Genomic DNA, 23,460 nt, shown 5'->3' on the forward strand with positions numbered 1-23,460 from the left:
GTGGGAAAAGGGTAAGAATAACGACGCGCACCGCATGAGCGCATCCCGACCGGAACGGGACCAGAGAGTTTGTCCCAGTTCATCGTTCGGATGTTCGCTCCTTTCGCCTGATAAAATGGCAAACTTACCCCAATCCCCCTTTTGCGTCCCCGCGTTTCTCGCCTCTTCCCCTGTAGTTGTGCTTTTGTACGCGCATTTATTAATGATCGAGACGAGATGGTTCGTTTGCACGACCGCTGGAAAATGAGGAAAGGTTTAAATTTCGAGTTCCTCACCCGAGTACCCGGGTTGTGATGAATTGCATCCGAAAAAGGGATAAAAGGCCGCACAAAAAAGTGCAAGTGCAGGCTGGAGTGATGGCCACGAAACTGACCCACCGAGACCGGTGCTTGAATGACTCTGCTGCACTTGCAATTCGTCATGACACCGATTTGCTGCGATTTTTACCGCTTCAGCCGAAGTTTCGCATCGTGACGAACGCTTCTGCCTGCCGCATTCCCACCCATTGGTCCGTACAGCTTTTTTGGGTTGATTTTCAGGTTTTAAAGTTGCCTCTTCCACCACCAACTTTTATGTTACTTCACGATTTATGCTACATTGCGGGCGGGAGCGGGCAGTGTGCCCTCACGATAATCAAACCCGAAATGGGGAGAACCACCATGCTTCCCATAAACGGGGTTTGTCGGGGATCGCATAATGAACTCGTCCGATCGGGCGTCGACCGGGCCCAATCACGCTCGCGCCGGCGGGACAGTACCGTCCCAATCCGTGCAGCATAATAATCGGGCATGATGGGCAGCTCAATCGGACCCTCGCGTCGCGTCGTCTTTCAATCTTCATTAGGCCCCTCGTACCGGGGCTCAGGGTGACAGGTTCACGGGCCGTCTGGCCCGTAAGTTAGCGCTGATTGACTTTTGATATTTGCGCTGATGCTGCGCTCAAGAGGTTTGTGAGCCTCTCATTTTGGACAATAAATGCGTCCTCTTTTTATTCGGCCCTGTCTGGATCCGCTTTTGAGGGGTCAGAATGACAAAGTAGCATAAGCATCGGGGAGTGGCCCCTCCCAAAATCATAGCTTTGTTTGAATTGGACGTTGTGTAGCTGGTTGAATTTAACGTTACACGCTGAACCGAGGGATGATATTTAAATTAATTTAATCTTCTTTGCCGGTGCTCGCGCGCCAACGGGAATGCTGTAGCGTGGTCATCATGAAAGCCTTGCCATACCTTAGAAAGATGACGAGTCCGATGGTGCGTTCTCTGGCAGTAAAAATAGCCACGGTATGCGGCCCACAATCCCACAATCCAGCCAACACCAAGCGCACGTTGACCAGGTTGACTTTGGCAGTGGAATGTTTGGTTCATTATGAAGTTTGATGTTGTGAATGGATCGCGGTTAATTTGTTTGCGCGCTCGTTTTATGTCGAGGATTTATCTTTATCTGGTCGAGGGGACGATTATCAGCATTGGGGCGATGCTTAGATAGAGGGCCGGTGCGAATTGATTGATGTGTATCTCTTCCACCACAGTGTGACGGATATCGGGATGAAAGGGAATACCAGAGCTCTCTGGTCAAGCGGGCCAGGTATTAATAATGCAGTCAGTAGGTTTTGGTGTTTGCTTTTTTATCAATGCTTAACCAACTGGTTGAGCTATACTGGGAATGAATAATATATATCACTGCCGATGGAATGCATTGAATGTTGTTTCATGCCATTTATTCATAGAACGTCATATTAATTGCGTTGAGAATAATTAAATTTCAAAGGAAAAACTGCTCACCAAAAACCATTGGTGAACCTATTTTTAAATGAAAATGGTATTTTCAATACATTAACAACTCAATTCAATACAAAACAAAGATAAAAATAACCTTTTTGTATTTGCATTATTTTCAGATAAAACAAATTGAAGCTAAAGTTCAAGTCTAACGGTAAGTTGATGTTAAATCATTCTCAACAATACAATTTTGCACATTCGGTATGAGATTTTGAAGACAAATTGAATAAGTTTATGGCTGAATTATTACAGACTGGATCATTCTGATATAGTGGAATAGTTGTCAAACACACGACGTAACAACACTTTATTTTAACCCGTTACAGGTCAAAATTTCGTATGAACCTACTATACTTTATCCTACATTGAAGCGTACAGTATTCTATAACTAATAGCAGATCTTGACCGTTTTGAAAGTATTCTGATAAATAAGAGTTTAACCTTGAATATCGCGTAAAATGAACCGAATTATCTATGCAAAAATTGGTTGAGATCTAGCTGCTGAGCGTAAGATTACCATGCATTTAACCTTTGACCTTTAAACCCCCATAAAACAAGTTCCATACGATTACACCTACATCAACTCTTGAAGACTATGAAAAATCTAACCAATTCGTCAAAGGCTTAAAAATGAATACAAACTTGTTTTGTGATAGAAATCGTGCGATAGAAGCTTGGGCGAGCGAGGTACGGTGTCTTTTATCGTTATCTCTTCCCCTAGTCATGACAGTATGATTAGCTTTACCAACAAAACCTGTCCGTCTGGCTGGCTAGTTAATGGCCCATTAACATAGCAAATGATGGGAAATTAGACACACACAAAAAACCCAAACGACGCACTGGATTTGTATAATAAAAGTGCAGTTTTAAGCTTCGAGAGGGGTAAGCTTTACCTGTTCGTGCATAATCGGTGTTAATTTCTCATCCACAGCCTGGTACAAAAAGCAGCAGGCGAGAAAGAGAAGAAGCTCACGCGATCTTAAAGATCAATAACTAACGATAAAGCTCGGCCTTGCTCGGAAGGGTCGTAAAATTTAATTGATTTGATTTGATTTCGTAAATTTGGTAAATTGAATTCCCAACCCAAACCAAAATGGAAAATGGGAGCATCCATGTATGTCAGCCATAAGTTAGCATCATCCTTTTATAATTTCCCTCATTTCCCGTGAACCGGGAGGATTCTTTTTTCAGGCTATTGGCGGGAATTATATTTCCGCGAGCCACACAAAACGAACCCATAATTAAGGTTAACCGTGACGTGTTGGTTCGCGCAGCATTCAAGCACAGCACGATACCAATTAATGCCCTTTCAACGGGGGTGCTCATGTTGTTTACGAGCTCGTAGCTTGAGCTTTTCTCCAGAAAACCTGAACCCACCCTCCATACGGTCGGTTTTTGGCATGCATAGTTTCGCATAATTATGATAATAGAAAAACGGACGAACCAGTCCGCACAAAACGGTGTGAGGTCCGAACGGAAACCCGATCGAACCCTGGTTTGGGACCTTCGAACGCGTTCGATTTTGCATAAGAAAAATGGCAACGGATGCTCTAAATAAAGGCAAGGCTGTTCCATTCTTGCTTCTAAAGGGGGAGTTTTTTTATGTGCTAATGTGTGCTGTGAATTTAAACAGCCCAAGGCAGACGACAGAAGGCGCCAGTAATATGAGAGACCGTTGGCGCGCGCAATGATTACCCAACGACATGGGCGTCCCTTTTGTGCTTCCCAACATTGCTATGCAAATAGTGTTGTGTTGCAGGAGTCAATGTGTATGTGTTGGGGTGGGAAGCATCGGAAAATGGGAAAGTCATTAAAGTGTACGCTACCGTGTTGTTGCGCGCCCCATGATGACCGATGTTCGAACGTTCCATTACAACGCAACTCCATTTGGCCGTGGCGTCGTGGCTGACGTTCGTCTACCAGCACTCCGAGAACAACAACAACAACAAAAAAGAAAAGGCTTCAAATCTCTCGTGCATTGAGATGGATCGATTTCCGGATACCGGAAAAGGGGTTTAACCCAAACCCACACTCCCCCACTGCATTTGAGTTCGACACTGGTCGTCCTGTTCGATCGCCACACTGGAATGACGCGAATGCGTGCAGGAGACTCATGTTGACGTTGTTGTCTCCCGCTGCCCCGGAGACGGAAGACCACCCGGAACGGGAACCACTTCGAACCGGAACATCTGTCTCTAGCGGTGGTCATACTGTTCCGTAGCGTCGAACCAACAACGCGCGACATGAAAAAACAATCCAATTCCATACGGTTCACTGTTCGCATTGGCGGCTGGCTTCGGATGGGCTGGACAGGGTACCCGAGAGTGCCTTGATTGCTTGTTGTAGTTGTTGTTGTTTCTTGTTGTAACGACCCAGCGGGGGCGATAGTTCACGCACAACCCGGGCACACCGAGCACTCCCAGCGTCGTCATGGTCTGATTCCAATTCCGAACCTTTCGATTTACACTTGTACACACAGAGCTACACCACCAACCAAATCGAATTCTTTGCCGGCAAGTCCGGGGCAGGAGTAGCAGAAGTGTTGCAAAATTCCGCTAAACCAAAGTGTCGTGCCATGTCTGTACAGTCGCCGTTAGAACTACACAGCACAGCCGAACGGGACCGGCCGAGATTTTCACACACGTCACACACCTCCAACTGCCCGCGATGAAGCAAATTGGGGATGGGAAGACCTGCAACACGTCCTCCCACAGGCGAACGGGGCGAGATTGAATTACACACTTGTCGCAGCGGCTCAATCGTGTGCGGATAATGTCCGTTGTTATTGTGCTATGCGAGCATCTGCCACCCACCTACTGTCACCGCCAATTCCCGAGATGGTTCCGCACGACCTGCTGCGAGCTGAGGCTGGGGAGGATTTAATGATTGAATGGTTCCGATCCGGTGGCGCCTGTTGCTGACTCGTCTGGCAGAAACCCTTTTCGTGCCTTGCTGCCCGTCCCGTGCGACCCGGCCCCTGCCCATCGGTGCAAAAGCTAATCGGAACGAACCGAATCGATGATTACTAATGACGAATGATGTGCTTCTTCCCTTTGTTGTTTTACCCTATTTTCCGTGCCCGGGCCGTGCCGTACCGCCGGTGGGAATTGCGAATAATGACACGCACATCTTCCCCGAGTCCCCATTCGAGGTTCCGGACGGACCTCTGGAGGGGTGTCGGATGGCAACTTACGGGATATGAATAAGATCCCGTAGCTTGGATGCTTCTCGTCGAACAGAGGAGAAAAAATAACAGTTTCGTGCATTAAAATCGGTTGACGGTGGCATTTCCAGCCGGGAGAATTCAAACCACCCCGACGGGAGACTCCCGGACTCCTCCGGTGTCAGAATAATGGCTACCTTATCGGCAAATAACTGACGTGCCGCGTTTTGTGAGGTTTTTTTTTACAGATATCGCCCAACTTCTCCACAAAGTATTATTTATGATGCAAAAGGAAAAAAAGACACTCACACAGACACACAAATACATGGCACATTTTCCTGCCCGGGTGGTGTGCGGTTCGCCATGTTTTCATTCTCTTTTTTTGCGGTACAATGGCGGAGGGAACTGTCGGTACTGTTTGTACTGGGTACTGGTTGGTGCGGCTCACTCACTGTGTGTGTGTGTGTGGGGCAAAAGTTTTCTGACAGCTCAGAATAATAATGATCGGTCGTTTTGATTTCGCTGTGGGTACTTTGTTTCAGTTTGGCCAAACATTTTACTGCCCTTGTGCCGGGACTACTGGGGCTGCGGTCTGGTCTGGAGTGTGGCCGTATTCTTTTCGTGTGCTTTTTTTGTTCTCCTCCACGCTGCACGTGGACTGTTTTGATGAAGTCATAACAAATTAATTGTAGCTTCCTTTGGCAGACCACTTTTTTCGGCTTTCCCAGTCAGCTCCAAAAGATGGGGGTTCGAAGTTAGGCGGGATGGAGAGGGGAATTTTTGAAAAGTTTTCGTTTTAAAGGTTTTTTTGGGGAGTGCAAATTGTCACAAATTGGGAGAAAGTTAAGATGGATGGATTGAAGCAGATAAGAAGCATTGGATGTTATTGGAGCTTAATTAAAGACATTATATAGTTAAAACATTACTCAACTTCTTGTTTAATATTTCTAACGTTAAAGGCGAAATTAAAGAGCCTCAATGTTGTATCCTCTTCAATTACTAATGACACGGAATTTTGCCAGTTCGCCTAATAGATCTCAATATCTGGTGTTGGTGTTATCTGTCGTCCATGAATTTATCAAAAAGCCTTTAGAGGATATTCGTAACATGAAGAATACTAAAGCTACTCCACTTGGTCTTGGTGTTGGGCCCATCAGTATAAAAATGTCATCAATTTTAAGTTGATTGAAAGTTAATTCTTGATGGCCATGTGATTACAGATATTTCAGTAAACCAAGAGCTTAGATGGGTGTTGGATCAATCTGTCTGAGGATCCGAACGTTCATACATCACCATGATCTGTCAAACTCAATTGATCTTGAGCCGTGTTGAACATCATGTAGAAGAACTGAAACATTACTGTGATGCATCTCGCAATCATTGAAAAATATTGTACATATTGGAAATTGACTCAGAAAACCCTGTAATGTTGTGCACATTCCAAAGTGACATAAAAACCCCTGTAATGATAAAATTAAAGGTCATAACAGCTAAATGTTTTAATATTATCCTAGTTCATTTCAAAATCATATGAAAATAAGGTCAAATAAAACAGCTAAGGGTTAAGGCCGGTCTCGTAGTACAGTTGTCAACTCGTACGACTTAACAACATGCCCGTCATGGGTTCAAGCCCCAAATAGACCGTGCCGCCATACGTAGGATTGACTATCCTGCTATGGGGAGAAATCAATTAGTCACTGAAAGCCAAACCCACAAGAGGTAAAGGCAGGCATTGACCGACAACGGTTGTTGAGCCAAATAAGAAGAAGAAGAAAACAGCTAAAGCGGAGTTTTGAAGAAAATGTTTGATTTTTAACTCCAAGTCTTCCAAACTGCATTCATTTGTATGTGATTGTCTACACGAGTCATCCATATCGAATACTTCTGTGTACCGTATCCATCAGTTAGGTTTACAATGTTGTTCAAATGTTTTGCTTCGTGCAAAAGAAACTAATGTTGTGAAAACGGTAGCATATAAATAAATACAATGACATAAAAAAAAAAAACAAAATAAAACTAATTTATTCAGCTTAACGATGCGTTTCTAACACCATGCTCCATCCATACGGCATGCAAATTTAATCGAAAACTACCGCGCTATCCCCCCTGTGCTTAAAAGCTTTCGACCCACAAGCATGCCATGACGATCACATGACGGCACATCTGAATTAAAAGCCCTTGACGTCTTCTTGGACATACACACGGGTCGCATGACGGTGCAAAAGCCCCACTTTTACGATCTTACCGGTGTGAAAACAAAAGCAGAAACAACAACCCTCACCTTCCCTCTTGACCATTCCCCTATTACGATCGACGGTCCAGCGTGACTGATTAACAATGGCGTCCCGCGCAACAAAACGGCGCATATGAATGTGATGCTGAAGTTCACCCGTAAACTACAACGTGCACACGCACGGACATTGTTTTTATATTGGTTTGTTTTACGGTGCTTCTCGTACCGGCGCGGACGGGGGGGTCTCTCGTTATGATGACGCACGCCTTGTGAGAAGAGGCGGCACTTTTTGTTTCGTCCGTTGTTGTGTCCCCAAGTGCCGGCCGACCGGTCGTTTCCCTTTCAAGGGCTGCCCTTTTTCTTCGCTTCTGTTTGTATGGCGGGGGCGTATGGCACGTTTTTGGGGCCACGTTCGTTCGGTTCCACATATCGGTCAGGCCGCATTTCGCTTTCGCGCTTTGTTATTGCTTGCCGGTGATGGGAGCCCGGATCGGGTTCGGGATGGGGGCCGGACGTTTTTCGGACAAGCGATTCAAGATTTGTTTTTTGTTTTGTACCACTATTTGCTCCAGTTTCCGAGCGTTTTCCTCCTACGCTCCGCCCTTCTTAATCCCAGTGGCGATTCTTTTGAATGGTTCGTGCCTTCTCCGTTGGAGCTGACTTTCCCGACAACTCATTTTCCTTTTGTTTGCGGTCGCTGTGTGTCTTGCACAGCACACTACGCTGGGGACGCATTGCTAGATGATCCAGTTTTCTTACCTTGCCCGGTGTGTATTGTTACGGATCTCCGGTGGTAGAAGAATGGCTAGAATGGGCTGTAAATGGGCTGGAACGTTTCGGGTGGAAGGCACGAAAACTTCACCCACTGTCCGAAGTTACGAAGGGAGAAACTAAAGCACTAACACCCCCACTTTCGGGAGATACTTTCCCTGTGATGGAAGGAAAATCCCATAACCGAAAAGCAATTGTGTTTTTTGGAGGAAATGTTTTACTCTGTTTGGGCTACAAAGCTTGAAAGTGAGCGAAGTATGGAAAGTGATCCAAAGCACCGAGCTGGACCGGGCAAGGGAAGGAAATCAAAACACAACCCGACGAACCCCTTGGTCTTCAAAATTCCCACGGTTTCGTTCGATTTTCGAGGATGGGATGATCTCGTGATCAGCTCCCAACGATCATCACCGGCCTAGGATTTGTTTGTTTGTTTTTTGTTCTCAAACACCCTGCCTGTTCGGTGTTGTTTTGATTTCGATTTGTGGCCGCTGCATAATTAGTGCGGAATCGAAAAAGTATGTTTTATCAGTTTAAAATGCAAATTCTGTGACCCACTTTTTCCCCGTTTTGCGAAAGAAGCTCTTCCATTTGCTCCTCTTGCCGCTTTCGCTCTCGGTTGTGCAAATATTTGTGTTTGATTTAAGCCATTGTTAAGAACCTGTGTTGTTTCCTGTCGGCGGCAACCAAAAGCCTGATCAGTGTGTAAAGCTTTGGCGTTTGTTTTTTGACTATTCAAGATTAGGTAAACTCTCTCAAAAAGGGGAAATCAGCTTCCTTTCAACCTCAAAAAGAGGAAAAGCTTAAACAGACCAACTAATTTTCATCGCACACCAAAGAAGAAAAAATATCCGGCTAAACACGCACTCCAAAGCGGCCTCCTTTTCACACAGCGAAACCCCATTAACAAAATTGGCTTATATTGAATTAAAAATTTAAATTTAAAACACTTTTCACGCTTTCCACGGAAAAACGATCTATCCGTCCGTCCGCTTGAGATTGATTGGCTAAATGAATGAACAGAGCAACTCCACAAAACCCGCCCCAACCAAGATAATAGCGGCGCATTATTTTGCAACAAAAACCGCTCCACCTTTCACCTTTTCATTTCGATCGCGTTCGTCGCTAAACAAGGTGCAGATTGTTATCATCATGCCTCAAAGTTTGCAGCATGAAAATATCATTAAGTGAAAAGTGTGGTACCCAACGACGGCCAGACGGTTGCGGTTTGTGAGCGTGCGATTTTACATTACAAGCTGTAACGACGAGACACGAGATCCTGTGTTTACAGCGCGAGGAAGTCATCGGACGAGGTTTACCCTTTACAAAAAAGCTTAACCTCAGCGTCACAGCACCAAAGGAGTTTGTCGGAATATTTGGCTCTCTGCCGCTTATCATCTGCACCGACTGGTGGTGCCATTATCTGCGGGTGACTGTTCTCTTACAACCTGTATGAACTCCTTTTCTGAGGGTAAGAAAAATCCTGCCAACCTCGCAAGAAAACTGGAACAACTTGCAGCTAAAACACTCGACAGGCGGAAGGCAAAGGAAGCATTTTTGGGCGCGCCTTCCCACCGACCGGCGCTGACTGACTGACTCACTGACTGACAGACAAACAGACTCAGACTGGGTCAGAATGTCAAACGGTGAGATGAAGACGAAATTGCTGCAGGCTTCGCTCCTTCCGCCCTATCTCGAAAGGCCATCGGTTGGAAACTATTTGCTGGGCCAATTTGCTGGAAATTGTTCTCTCTGGCTCTGGCCACGACCCAAGTCCGACCGAAGTGTGCCCTTTTGAAGGAATGGTTTGAGGTGGTTGAGACAGATCGCGCTTGAGATTGATACAATCCGCGGCATTAATATCAACCTGCTGGTGTGTTGTAGCCTTTGCCGAGGGCGTGGGGAGCTCTGCCAGTAATTGGACGAGGACTTTTCATTCCAAGTAACTGGGTCGATTCGATTCGTGAAGCTGATTTATTATTTTAATGTCGGTAAAATGGCTGTGAAATCGTGCACACAGAATGGTCGGGTTATCTTGCTTCTGGGGCTGAAGGAATTGATTACCAAATATTTAGCAACAGCAACATCAGGCTACAATTTGAAAGAAGAGCTTCCTCTTAACAAGCTATCACATGTCCGCTGCTATCAACACTGAATCGTAATGATTTTACACAAGTAATGCTTCCTGCCAGGGTCTACACATCTCTAATCCTTTTAATCTACTTTCCTTTCCTAACAGCTCACATCATCAAAGGAGTTACTTTTATAAGCTTTGGTTTCGTATTTTACTAAAGCAAACGCTGTCCCTGGACAACGCTCTGCATGGAGCCGGCATTCAGGGGCAGATTAGTCTTTCAGTCCCCTCTTTTTCCCCTTCACTCTCTCTTACAGTCCATTTGAAGCTCTTTTTCCATGGCAGTAGCACAACATTTTGTGTAGTTTATCTATACCATTTACCAAGGTAACTAACCATTCCCAAACCCACCTTTATCGTGCCGTATGTCTGTATGTCTGTCGACATGCAATGGAACTCTTTTCACTGCATCCCGCACGTGCATCCTCTATCCCCAGGCTCCCAAGCTTATTCCGTACGATCGAGCATGTTTTCGTTTCGTTACAAAATTGGCAGAATTGCAACTTAACACCAATTAAGTTGCCGAAACCACACACTATGGGGAATCGTTTCACTATGGCAAACTGTGGAGCGGAAAGAGCGGTTCCCTTCTTTTTGACTCCTCTCTGGCATGATGCACCAACGAACGGGGACCATTGGTGGTCATTATTTTTCGGGGCCAGACTGTAGTTCTGTGGTCGCAAAAAGCTGCATCTGAACTGCAGAAACACACACACACACACATACCGAGCGTTGCATTTTAATTGAGGGAAGAGCGATGGAACCAGGCTTTTATGTGCGCCGTTTCATGTAGGTTTCATTTTCAAACGCTGCAAACTTCTAGCGAGCGATTGCAATAGAGAGGGGAAGGCAATTGCAACAAAGTCACATACAGTAACTTCTAATGGTTCTTAATTCTCCGTCAGTGCTTCCGTTTTGGGGAGGGGTAGACGGCGTGCGTCTCAGGGGAGCGATAGAGCCGACGGAAGTGGCTGAAGAACTTCAAAAGGTACCAGGGCAAAACTGCACTCTATTATTTTAGTGCCGAGTGCACTTTGGAACGTCATTAGCTGAAGGAAGGCAAGGATTTCATTGTCCTTGAGGGGGAGAAAGAAGAGGAATCTGCTCCGTTACCGTGTAATGGTACTGTTTTAATAAGCAGTAAATGAAGGCCATTTAACACAGGGAAGTTCATTACAATGGTCAATGGTTTCGCGTGCTTGGTAATGTTTCTGGGACAGATGAAACAGTTTGAAGGTGAGATTGAATTTTTCAGTTTTTGGCCATCATCGTCGTAGAAAGCTTGCTCCAATAAATGTACACACAATGGAGCAAAAACACTGAGAGTGCAACACCGTATGTGCTAGCACACCTTGTAAATATCACCCTATGCGACGAAATACCAACCTTTTTTTATTTAAAAAAAAGCTACCCAAACAGCTCCCCAACGGTGCAACCTCACTGCAGTAGTTGCAAACCATTATTAGCATGAACGTATACCGACACCGTTCAATAAATCATCCACCACCGCCGCCACCCATGAGAGCGGTATCGCTGGTGGGAACACACCTGGTGCCGTGACCAGGAATAAAATACGACGCACACATGGTTTCGAGTTTTGCCGGTATTGCGCCCGACGCTCGGAGAGAGAGAGAGTTTCCACTGGGTCGATCATCTGGGCAGTGTGGTTCAACCTGTAGGACCTAGCACGCACACGAAGTTGTCCAACAGCAAAAAAGGCAAATAACCAAACAGAACCTTTGCTGCATTCTACGCCACACACGGTTTGGCAAACAAATCGGAACTGACCGGACCGGACAGTCCAGTCAGTGTTGTTTTTTTTTCTCGTCACTCTGTTGTCGTTTTGTCTCGCAACACAAGCACAAACACTAGCTAAACATGACGCTTATGGCATTATGCGCTGGGCTGCTGCTGCTGCTGCTGGTATGATTTACGACGGAAGTTTCGTCGACGGACGGACCCAGTACGGCCAGAGTTTATTATTAAAACTTGACCGACCCGAGCACTGTTGACCAGTTGGCATGTTTTTACTTTCCTCGTTCCCCGTTGTGTGAGCTCATAATTCAAGCTTTCCGTGTCTCCCATTGGGAAGGGGGATGGCGAGGGTTACTGCTCTCGGTTTCTATAGTAACTGTGCCTAGGGAGGCGCAGTAAAAAAACGAACGGAAAGAATAGCTTCCAGCTCGGAAGCTCAGAACACACACACACACAAAAAAGAAGCAAAACTCAGACCGGACGGTTGGGATGGCAGTACTGAGACAATTAACTAATTAACTGTCCCCTTTGCTCCGTTGCCTGATCCACCGGATTCAACCATTTCCCCTCTGTCAACCTCTCGAACCCTCCCTCCTGTCCCAATCTGCACACAGAAGGCCGCAGGATACTGTTGACTTTAATTTGTTGTGTTTTGCAACCATTTGCTTTCCCTCGTCTGCAGCAGGGGAACAGGCTGGACAGAAAAAACATTAATTCTACTAAAGCCCATCCCCACCCCCCTTTGGGGCGGAAGGGAGAACACAAAAACAACTCCATTTCGCTTTCCTTATGCAAACGAGGTTAAGCATTCCATTTTAAATGCATTTTTCAGCACAGCGCATTGGCATTGGGATGTTTTGTTGTATTTCTGGTGATACAAGGATTTTCTCTCGCCGGCTGGTGGATCGGATTAGGCATCAGGGATATCTGGATGGCTTACAGGCTTATTTGCTATTGTGTACAAAATTGTGTTATTGCTGCCGAACTCAGCAGGGAATGGGGTAATGGGCATGGATTACAGCTTTCGCGTGGAGCAAAAACTAATTCGAAACTGCAACAACACACAAATCGGATATTCGAATGGTTCGCTCGTTTGCAAACACGATGTTTTACATGGCACAGATATGGGTGCACCATTAGGAAAATTACAGTCCCGGGAATGAAAGTTGGAGCAAAAACAAAATAGGACCAAGCTTTTGCAGACAGACCAATGTTTAAATAGATATTTTCAGGGAGCGTGACAAAATGCGACATTCGTAACTGCTGCTACAGCTATTATCAATTTACATTACTAATTAAAAGGATTTATTTTTTGGTTTTACTGCACGTTCCTAAAAGCTTTTCTTGCGTCCTTGTACAAAAAGTTTGCCATTGTCGGCAAAAAAAAAAATCAGTAAAACATTCAACAAGTTTTCACCCTCTTAACACGCCCCATTTCACTGTCCCGTGTCGGCGAAGATTACTACACCTGGAAGCGTCAACGAAGCGCCAAAAAGCTTCCAACGCACCTTTCCCCTTCTTAGCAGGGGAGGATGGAACAATTTGTTACCCATTTTTACACGATTTATTTTCAACGACTTTCCGCTTCCTTTTCTCCGGTTTGCCAGCATTATCAGGGAGGGGGAGGAATGGGTTGAAAAATTGCTTCCCCCTATTCTCTTGGGAAGGGAAAAAAGCTCGCTCGGTCGATGCTCACCGGTGCATTACTGTACATTGAACCGGAGCGGAGTTCACGGGTTGCTACTAGACCTACTGCGATTGATGATAGTACTACAGCACACCAGCATCGCCGGGGCATCGAGTTGCCATAATGAAGGCTGCCCTGTAAGTGCAGCACTGTAGCTGGTGCTGCTGCTGCTGCTGCTTCTAGACAGGAAGGAAGTGTGGTTTAAAAAGAAAACATAACAAACGAAAACCCACCAACCATCCAACCAAAGGACGAAACAAAGGACGAAAGGCGACGTCATTAATTTATAGTGCTGCGCACCGACCATGGTTTGAACCATTTATATTGTGGAGCTTCCGGGCAAATGTCGAAAGAGAGTGGGAGAGAGAGAGAGAGAGAGAGAGATAGAGAGAGAGAGGGAGAAAGAGAGAGAGAGAACTAAAGGGGTTTTTGGAGCCACAAATCAGATCAAACCCATATCCACTAGGACTAAGAAGACGTCTGTTCGAAAAGGGAAGGACAGGGCCGTCCCACCTTGTCCAGGGGCGGTAGGAGAAGGCGCAATGCTGCATTTACACACAGACATACACACACATATATACACACACACGATACGATGTTAGGTAGGTGTCAGCGTGTGGCGCGTGAATCGCGCTCCACAACCCAGACGTCGAGTGAACTGACCTTTTAATGGTTTCGGTCTCGCACGCCATACCATGCGACCGGTGACCGAGTTTTGTGTCCTACCCCTACCTCGACCCCTTAACCAACCGATTCGGCAAAGCAAACAGTGCACCAGTGCATGGAATAGCGCCAAACCGGGAAAAGCCGTACCTGGGGCGTCCCGGGGTGTTTGTAGGAGATAAAGTGAATAAATTTTACATTTTACTACCGACCCGTTATACCCAGGCGCCTTTTTGATATGCCAGAAAAGAGAGGAGCGATGCTCGGAGACAGGAATTGTGGGGGGAGAATAACGTAAAACCTTGGGATCGGTCATGTACACGCCACTCGGCCGCACGGTCGAAAGATCGAAAGGCAAAATAGGACACGTCCAGCAAAAGCAAGTCCAATCTTGCTTTTTCTTCTTTTTTGTGTGTTTGTAAAAGCTCCCCAGGTGTGGGGGTACACCTCCCGGCAAGACATATCACGAGGGAAAACAAGCGACCTGCACCCACTTTCTGTCTCTCCATCACAACGGACAAACGACAAATTTTCCATCACATTCAATTTATGAACATGAGCATGATAAATTCTTTCAATCTTGTGTCCACTACCACCACCGGCACCGGTTTATAACTGATGGACGCGCGTTTTCCACGTCGCAAAATCGTCGTTTTAACACACGCAGGACACGGACCGGTGAGTTAGTAGAAGGAAGCGTCCCGCCGCTACGGTTCGGTGCAACATTATCCGCTCGACCGGATCAATATTCCAAAGGTCCAAATTTCCGAGAATTTCAAACTTTGTGTGTGTGTGTGATTGTTTTTGTCACATTAGATGGCGACCCCCCATTGCTCCACAAAACGCCATTTGTCATTAGTGATGTATCAATCAAAGCTTTAATGAAGTTGTCATGGTGCTGCGTTTTGATGTGTGCATCGTTAAAATAACACATCAGCGCGTGAAGCGCCCGCCGTTTTGATTACAGCACGACCGTGACAGACCCAGACCATTACGTCCCAATGCGAGCCTTTTGTTACTTACCTTTCGCATAAATGGGCAAAACGGTGTTTCCCTGGAAGTAATAAAGCTAATTAAATAACAGCTCGCTTTACAGATATCACCGCCTCGATGTACTTAAATACTAAGACTGGGATGAGGTCCCAGTTGTGTTGATTTGCTACTTCAGAAGTTCCCACGGCACACACGGAGCAATTAATTAGTGCAAACGGCATGCGAGCGAGTATCGGTGAAGATCTCTTGAAGTGCAGTTTGAAGCCCTTCTGCGTAGGGCCGTAGGGCTGCCGGCACATCGCAAAGAGACTATCTCAATTAAGAAGCCTTTGCAGTACGATTATCATAGGCAAATATTTACCTACCGGGAGTAGTTTGCACACGCTCCTCCCACACTCTCTTCACGGTGCTCTTCCACGGCACTCTGTTGATGACACTCGGTGGCCGATTTATGGCTAGCCGGGCTGTAAATTCTACCAAGTGGAGCTCCCAAACGCAAAGGATCGTAAAAGCGTAGGTCCAGTGTGGTCAAGGTTCGTTCTTTCTTTCTCCCTCTGTCTCTGTCATCTCTCTTTACGGTTCCTAATTAAGCGATCCATCTCTCGGACGGTGGGGTCGGACGTTCATATCCCCCTCACTAAACCTCACCCCGGTCCGATATGGCTTTTGATGTTGGAATGGGACAATCTCGGTGTTTGTTTGCCGACTCGGGCCGACTGTTTTTCTTCTTTTGCTCCAACCCCTTTTTGTAATGCACTTCTCCCCTGTACGGAGCGCGTGCTGCACGCTGTGGCGTGTGTGTGTGTTGTCAAACCCGTTGTCATGGCAAGCGCATCCTTTCCGCGTATGTTATGAAGACATTAGCGCAAACTGCACCGCACCGTGAAAGGATGTGCTCGGCGATGAGGATGGTAACATTATTGTCAGTAACTGTTCTCTCTCTCTCTCTTCAACTCTCTCTCTTTGTCCTTCTCTCTCCTGTAATCCAACGAATGTGGTCACAAGGCCACCAACTTACCGTTCAGTCTCTGGTCGTAGACGTTTGTTTGAAGTCAGCGATACCGGCCAACAGTGCCGAAGGGAATGGACATTGTGTGATGATACACCGGTACTACCCATGCCTGCAAAACCCATTCGGAATTGGAGTTCCCCTCTCCCCTCTTGTCTACACCACCCCTACGCTTAGCAAATGGTGCAGAAACAGAAGCTCTCCCCCTTTGCACCGCGGCACATCAATTATCTGTCATTTTACAAGATCTCACCCGTTGGTTGTTGCTCGCCCCTACCTGAAGTGAAATGATCGCGCGGCACCCCAAGAATGGCAAACCCGACTGGCAACAGCTCACAGGCGAACTTGACATTCCTTGGCCGGGCATGGTGTGTTCTTATCGTCCACCCCGATGCAGCTCGTTACAATCATCGCCCATCCCAAAGATGGGATGGAGGAGTCCTTCGCTGCTTCGACGTGCCGCCAATGCTGCCGCTGCACTACATAGCTGCACCGATCCGTGGTCGCGTAATCCCCCGAAGGCCGGCATGCCGGCAATCCCTTATCCTCTGTCTCTCCCGTGTGTAAAGGGCGATTAAAACCGCGATTGTTTTCCATCGACCGCTTTTGGGGTGGTGTGTCTTTGCTTCAACAAAAAAAAAAGCACACTTACGAAGACAAAGTAAGATCAGGCTGGTGCGCGCACTGATTGCGTTTCCGATTGGTAAAATCCTCACCCCAATCCCCTTTTTCGACGTAATTGTTTCCCTTTTCGCCCCCACGGGCACATCTTCCCGCTTTCTCGCATCTCCGTTAGCAGATCTACAGAACTCTTCGCCCGTCTGCCGTTCTTTTTGTAGCAACGATGGCAAAAGCGTCGTAAAAATTCCCGTCCAATTGAGCTTGATACACGCTCCTTCCCCCCCCCCCCCCCCGCCCAGAAGGGTGCCGATTGGCAGATAAAACGACATCTTCAGCTACGGTTTCGCTCTCACCAACGGCCAACGTCCCCATCGGTGGTCTAGGGGCGCGATCTGTTCGTAGAGAAGCGGGCGGTAGCGTTTGCCCTCTAGCTAGCAAAAAAATTATAATTAATGGAAATTGAACGCTAAACGAGTTGATAATGGTTTTGCTCCCCCCATCCCCCCCCCCCGCCCCTTCCAGCCCTCCCAGGGTGTGCATTTATTTTCACTTCTTACGTCCGCTCTGCATGCCGAGATGCTTTGCTATAGCCACCGTTCTGTAAAGAGTTTTACAAAAAGATCTTGCCGCCTTTACAGGGTTTACCAGAGGTTGTCATAGCTGTGGGACACTTCCTTGGCCCTATCAGAAATGAACTTCATACAATCGGAATTGGACTATGTGACACCCTTTTTGGACAATCTTCTTGTAAATTCTTATTGGATTTGTCCAACACAGTTGCTGTAGAGTCCAATTCCCATGACATAAAGTTCTTTTCCTGTAAGAAGGAGTCAAAAACGTGTCCCACAACTATGAGCACTCCTGAAAAACCCTGTAACGCCCTCGGGGAAGAATCGGGTAGGAGAAGCACTAAAAGCTCCCACTTTGGCCACATTCCCCCTTTTTTGTTAAGATGACAGGCCGGACAATGTGGAAATACGCGCAAAGAGTCCGTCCTTGAGGCAGCGGAACATGCTAGCGATCGCGCGTTCTGCCCATTTGCCAGCAAAGTCAGCGGCGTCGTTGGTGTGGCTTGTGTGTCCTTTGAAGGCCGCTCCACGGTTGCGGAAGTTTCACACCGCAAATCTTCACCGTCACGGCAACAGCTTTTGAGTTAATTCTAACAATAATCACCAGTGGATGTGGCGGGCGTGTCTCGACAGTAACGAGTGTGCAAATAATTTCCTCCTTTTCCTAAACGCCACCACCCGCAAATGTGACGACGTTTGTTTGATTAGTGGTGCAAGGAAGTGAACATTTTGTTAGCTCAAACAGTAACTAAGTCTTTTTTTTAAGAAGGTGTGGGTCTCTTTTGGAGAATTCCACGACCTCAATGGAGTAACCTAACAAACGGCGGCTCAGTTGATCGCGAGACGTCGCGATCGCGTTGACAGTGGTGGATCGTGCCGTATAACAAATGTTACTGTTTCGATGTGTTCAGTTTTAAAATGGTGCTGCAAATCCGTATGTATGAGATTAGGCATTACTTCTGCATCATGTTTAAAACAAATCGAGAGGATTAATCGTTTTGTTTAAGAAAAAAAGCCCGTTTGACAACGACTTCTGATTGATGAAGTTGTTTGTTCACATTCAGTCGTTTGTTGCTTACTTTTCATCACGGTTTTTGTTGCTGTGTTTAGTCGTCATCCATCCAACGAGAACTAGAAAGCCATCAATAATCCCATACGTCCGTGTAGGTGATGACTGCGTAAATATTACATCAGTGCAGTGTTTTTGTGCCTGCTGTAAAGCCCTGTCATCAGTTCCTTCAGTTCAGCACGCTCCGAAGGACGACTACTGCAAAAGGGAGAAGAATAGCTTCACCAAGCACAGGTTCTTCAGGTGCTGCACTTTATTATGACGCCCCAATGGTGCCGATGCAGCGCTCACTTGACAAAGTGAACCGTGCCGCGACCCTTCCCCGTAGTGTAGTGTTAGTGTAGTGTGCCTCCCTTTCGAACAACTCAATAAACACCAACCAACACGGCCCAGAACTAAGAGAACTGAAGGGAATTTCCCACGAAGTTTTAAGACAGTGCAGAATGACGCCACACCAAGCGCGGGCCACTCCCAATGTGCCTCGCTCAGAGGGAGTTCAGAGATCTCGGCTGACTTTATTGATTGCACACTCGTTCGTGCCAGACACATTCCATCTCGGACACAAGGTTCCATCCACGAGGAGCTTCTCGTGTGCAGCACACCGAGGGGAGCCCGTTTTTTTAAACTGTTGAATGAAAAATGGCACCACAAAGCCCTCCATCAGAGAGAGAGCCCTCCCGAACGGGCACAATTTCACACCTTTTGCTACCGCCACGGTCCTCGGTCAATGGGGGAAAGGGCGTGTCCTGCAGTGCTGCCAGTGTGGAAGTTGCATCCCTATCCCTAAGAACCGATTCAGAACCGACTGGTGAAAACCCGGTCACGAACCCGTGTGTCTGTGCTTCGGTCGGTCTCGAATCGGGCGGATTTGCCAATTACTCTTTTGACTGTGTCATATATTTCAACATTTTCTGCAAACCCTGCACGCCCTTCCGATCGTGTGAATGAAGCGGCGGATGGTGGATGCCCGTTTGGACCCCGATGGCGCTTGCTGACCTACCCTAACGGGAACGATTGCCGGCCCCCGTTTTGTTGTGTTTTTTTCCTGCCTGAATCGTGAGTCAGGTTGGCAACAGGTTTGCGAATTACAAACGGGGCGAGGGCGGCCCACAAGTGAAGGTGTGCCCGCACTCTATTAGCTTGCCCGATATTGCCTTATTTATTTCCCTTCGGAGGGAGGGAAGCTTTGATGGTTCACCCGCGAGAGCTTAAGCTGCCTTTTCGCCCCTTCCGAGAATGCAAAGGCACACACACACACAAAAAGACTGAAAAAAAGGAAAAAGGGTTCACAAACGGAGGGTTTTTTTCCTTCAATTTCCTATCTCCTTCGCTTGGTTTATCGCTTCGTTTGAAAGCGATTGATTGGGCGCTCCGTGGGAGTCCTCCCTTACGAATGGCGGGAGCATGAAACAGGTTAAATTGTACTCAAATTCTGTCGCTTTTTGGTGCTCCTTCTCAAACCTTCAAGCCTTCAAACACATTGCCAAGAAGAATATTTAATGTGCAAAAAGAAACGGTTAAATATAAAAGCTCTACCAACTTCTTGCATTGATCAATCATGCAGATGGATTGCTGCTGTAGACAATGGATGAAGACACGCTGTTTAATTATCAAGACAGCGAGGGCAGACAGAAGCGTATCCTTTTTCCCGCGACAGCTTCATTTGTCACGCTTGTTGCGCTGCTTGTTGGTGATGAATCGGGTTCGATGAATCATTTTCCTCCCCCCCCAACCCTCCCCCGAAGTGTAATAAGAAAAGCCGGTTGCTCAGCCGGTGGTTGAATTTACCCGGCGAGCGAGAAGTGAGTGAATTAATCACACTGATTGCAGCCAGTGTACCACACAGTCAATGGTGCTCTCCCAATCGGGGTCGATATTGTTTTAATTGTTCCAAAAGCTGTGTTGCCGCTCTTTTGATGTATTTCAGGCCATTAAATTGTGTTTGAAGGCGTTTGTTCTTTTTTGTTCACACGCTCTTTCTTCCAATCGCCTCGCCTCCACAAAAGCGAACGTGCCAAACGCACGCGAACCGAACGGTCGAAAACCCGCCGCAACCAATTCCAATTGCAGGCTAATTATACGGATGATGATGATGCAAATTGCTTCTTCGATGATATTTCTCCCAAAAGCTTCCCTCACGCTCCATGGCAACGCTTGGAGCTAAACATTCCAAAGCTCCCAGGTAGCGCAGACCTTTGTTTGGTAAACTCACAGCACACAGTCGGCGTCATTATAATCCGTTTGCAGCTCATCTTCAACTCCAACGCCACCAAACAACCGCCACGCGGGGCACGAGCGTGAGCCAATTTGATCATCAAAATTCCCCCCATTTTAAGCCGACTTGTGCCCTCCCCCTTGCATCTATTTCAGTTTTCTTTTGAGCAACAATTTTGTAACCGAATTTGTGTGTTTTTTTTTCCTCTCTCTCTCTTTTCACTTTCAGCTTAAGCGCCTGTTTTTTGCATTCGGAAATTCCCACCGAACCAACGAAGAGCCTTCCGTACTGGATCGTACACCACCGAATTCCAATGACGACAGCAAGAGTGTGATCCTCCGTCAGTTTTTCGGCAGGGGGGTTTTTGCTGGCCCAGAGGCTAGGTTTGGATGTTGCCAAACCGATAATGACCGTGAGGTCTGGCTGACGACGACGACGGCGATGATGATGGAACGATGTTACGATGATCGTAATGGAAGCTGCAGATCACGCTGACCATAATAATGATGGCCGTGCATATGAATAACTGGGAATAAGGGAGCTCTCTCGTGTGTTCCATAGTTCCTGAGAAGAGATCATCGTGATTATTGTTGTGCTGTCTGTGTGTGTGTGTTTTTTGTTGTTGTGAAACAGTGGAATCATTTAATTTGCCGCTCTTAGAAGAGGAAAAAAGAACTTAGGATCTTCTCTAAACACGCAAACAAACTCATCAAAGACGCACGATCGTTTCAAGAAACAGCGACAACAAAAAACGATCCCCTAAGTCCTAATCCTAATGCCCGCACAAGAGATACAGTGAATGAGCCGAAAACTGGAGATTCCGAAAACGGTTGGTGGTCTCCCATTATTGGGTCAAAGTGTGTGTATGAAGAAAAAAAACGGACAATCCAGCATTGCCAAGTCATCTCTCCGAATGTGCCAGCGTGCGTACCGTGTTGTCTGATCCGCGTGCCCGTTTGTTGCGGCAACAGTTTAGTGCCTAAAAACGATCGACTCGTGTGCGTGTCCGTGCTTGTGTGTACAAATTAAGAAGTGGGATTAGCTTTAAGACGTTGTAATCTAGCTTCAGTTCAACCGTTGTGGCTTGGATCATCTCCAATCTTTCCCCCCTGTACACCCCATCATTTCAACATCCACAGTCAACATGTTGAAGAACATTCACGAACGTACCGTGAAGAAGTAAGTGCGACATGATCGTATGTGCGCTATTCACTGTTCCAACTAACATCCAACTGTCTTTGTCTTCGGCAGGGTAAAGGGTAACCACTATGTGGCAACGCATGGTCGCGATACGGTAGATCTGCCGTACGCACAGGCCAACCGGGGCTACTCGACCGATGGCGAGGATAGCCAGCGGGCTCCCTCGGAGCGCACGCTGTCCGAGTATACGGTGGCGAACGAGCGAGCCACACCACCGACTGCGCCGACCCGCAAATCACGCCCCGAGCACAAGTACCAGAACAATGGTGGCCCGCGGCCGCTCTCTAGTCCACCGACGCGCGCCCCACCGAGGGCACCGTCCGCGCTCAGCTACGATCATGGTGGTGAAACGGGCAGCGATATCTACGTCACATCCGCGGCCTACAAGGCACCGTCGGAAATAAGGTAAGCGCAATGGTCAGGGGGATATGGTAACGGAATCAGTTGCTGGAATGGAGTAGGTACTTTGCAGGACAGATTCGTTGCATGACTGATAGGATACAGTTCTTATCAGTTTTAAGACCAGTATGGGTTGCGAATCAAATCCAAGATCAGTGTGGGTTTAACGGCAATTCCAGAAACTAATGGGTTGGAGATCACTTCTAAGAACTATATGAGTTCTGTATAAGTTCTAGGTGCTATTTGGGTTCAGGATTAGTTCCAGTACTGCTGTAGATCCTGAATAAGTTCCAGAAGCAGTAAGAGTTCATGATTAGTTCGACGACCGATATGGGTTGTGCACCGTTGCAAAGGCCGGTATGGATTCAATATCAGTTCAGATCAGGATATGTATGAGGACCTGTGTGGATTCAAGATCAGTTCCAAGATCGGGATGGCTTCATAATCTATTGCAGAACCGATATTTAAACAGGACCAAACCCAGGGTCGAAGTTCAAATACCAGAATGTGATCAGGGTCCAGTATTTGCAGGATTTTGATAGGTTCAGCATCAGTTGCATTATGAGTTCAGAATCAGCTCCAGGTGATCATTATGAGATCTGAATATATGCCAGGATCTGTATGGACTTCATGAATCAATTCAAAGGCCTATGGTTAGTACATCAATTCCAGAATCGATCTGGGTTCAGTATCAATTGCAGGTCTGTTATGGATTTGATCACCAGCATAAGCTCAGGATCATTTCCAGGACAGAAATGTAGTATGGAAATGTGGTATTTAGTGTGGAGCAATTCAGAAACGGTCTGTTCCAAGATCAGTATAGCTTCAGGAGCAGTTTCAGGGAATATTAATTCCAAAGCCAATATGGGTTTAGGGGTCAGTCCCTTAACTAGTACAATACTAATAGCAACTACTTCTCCTTTCCGTTCCAGTCGTTACAGTGCCCACCGGACGCATCAATCCCGCGGACCGCGCAGTGTGTACAGTGTGGCCAGCACGGCCAAAACGGGTCGCAGTTCGCGGCGTCACGGTGCCAAGGTAGAGGCCATGTCCGCCCCGAACCCATTCTGCCCCAACGTGAAGGGTGTTTGCTGTCTGATGCTGCTGCTAAACCTTGGCCTAATCCTGATCACACTCGGCTTCGTCATAGTGATGCAGTTCATGGAGCCACTGTTTGTTTGGTAAGTGACGCTTTGAAGCCTTC

The 23,460-nt window shown here is 46.8% G+C and overlaps 1 protein-coding gene across 7 annotated transcripts in view; it reads left to right on the forward strand.

Moving 5' to 3' along the window:
- LOC120897918 overlaps positions 1-23,460 on the forward strand; it is an 85,269-nt gene that overhangs the window by 60,891 nt on the left and 918 nt on the right. For all 7 annotated transcript variants that reach the window (XM_040303117.1, XM_040303116.1, XM_040303118.1 and 4 more), the window contains 4 exons: positions 1,898-1,932; positions 20,886-21,836; positions 21,909-22,262; positions 23,189-23,437. In XM_040303117.1, coding sequence (XP_040159051.1) covers positions 21,802-21,836; positions 21,909-22,262; positions 23,189-23,437 — 638 coding nt within the window. In that variant the 5' untranslated portion in view covers positions 1,898-1,932; positions 20,886-21,801. The remainder of the gene's footprint in view (positions 1-1,897; positions 1,933-20,885; positions 21,837-21,908; positions 22,263-23,188; positions 23,438-23,460) is intronic.

Source organism: Anopheles arabiensis, chromosome 2 (assembly GCF_016920715.1).
Source record: "Anopheles arabiensis isolate DONGOLA chromosome 2, AaraD3, whole genome shotgun sequence".
In the NCBI taxonomy this organism is placed as follows: Eukaryota; Metazoa; Arthropoda; class Insecta; order Diptera; family Culicidae; genus Anopheles; species Anopheles arabiensis.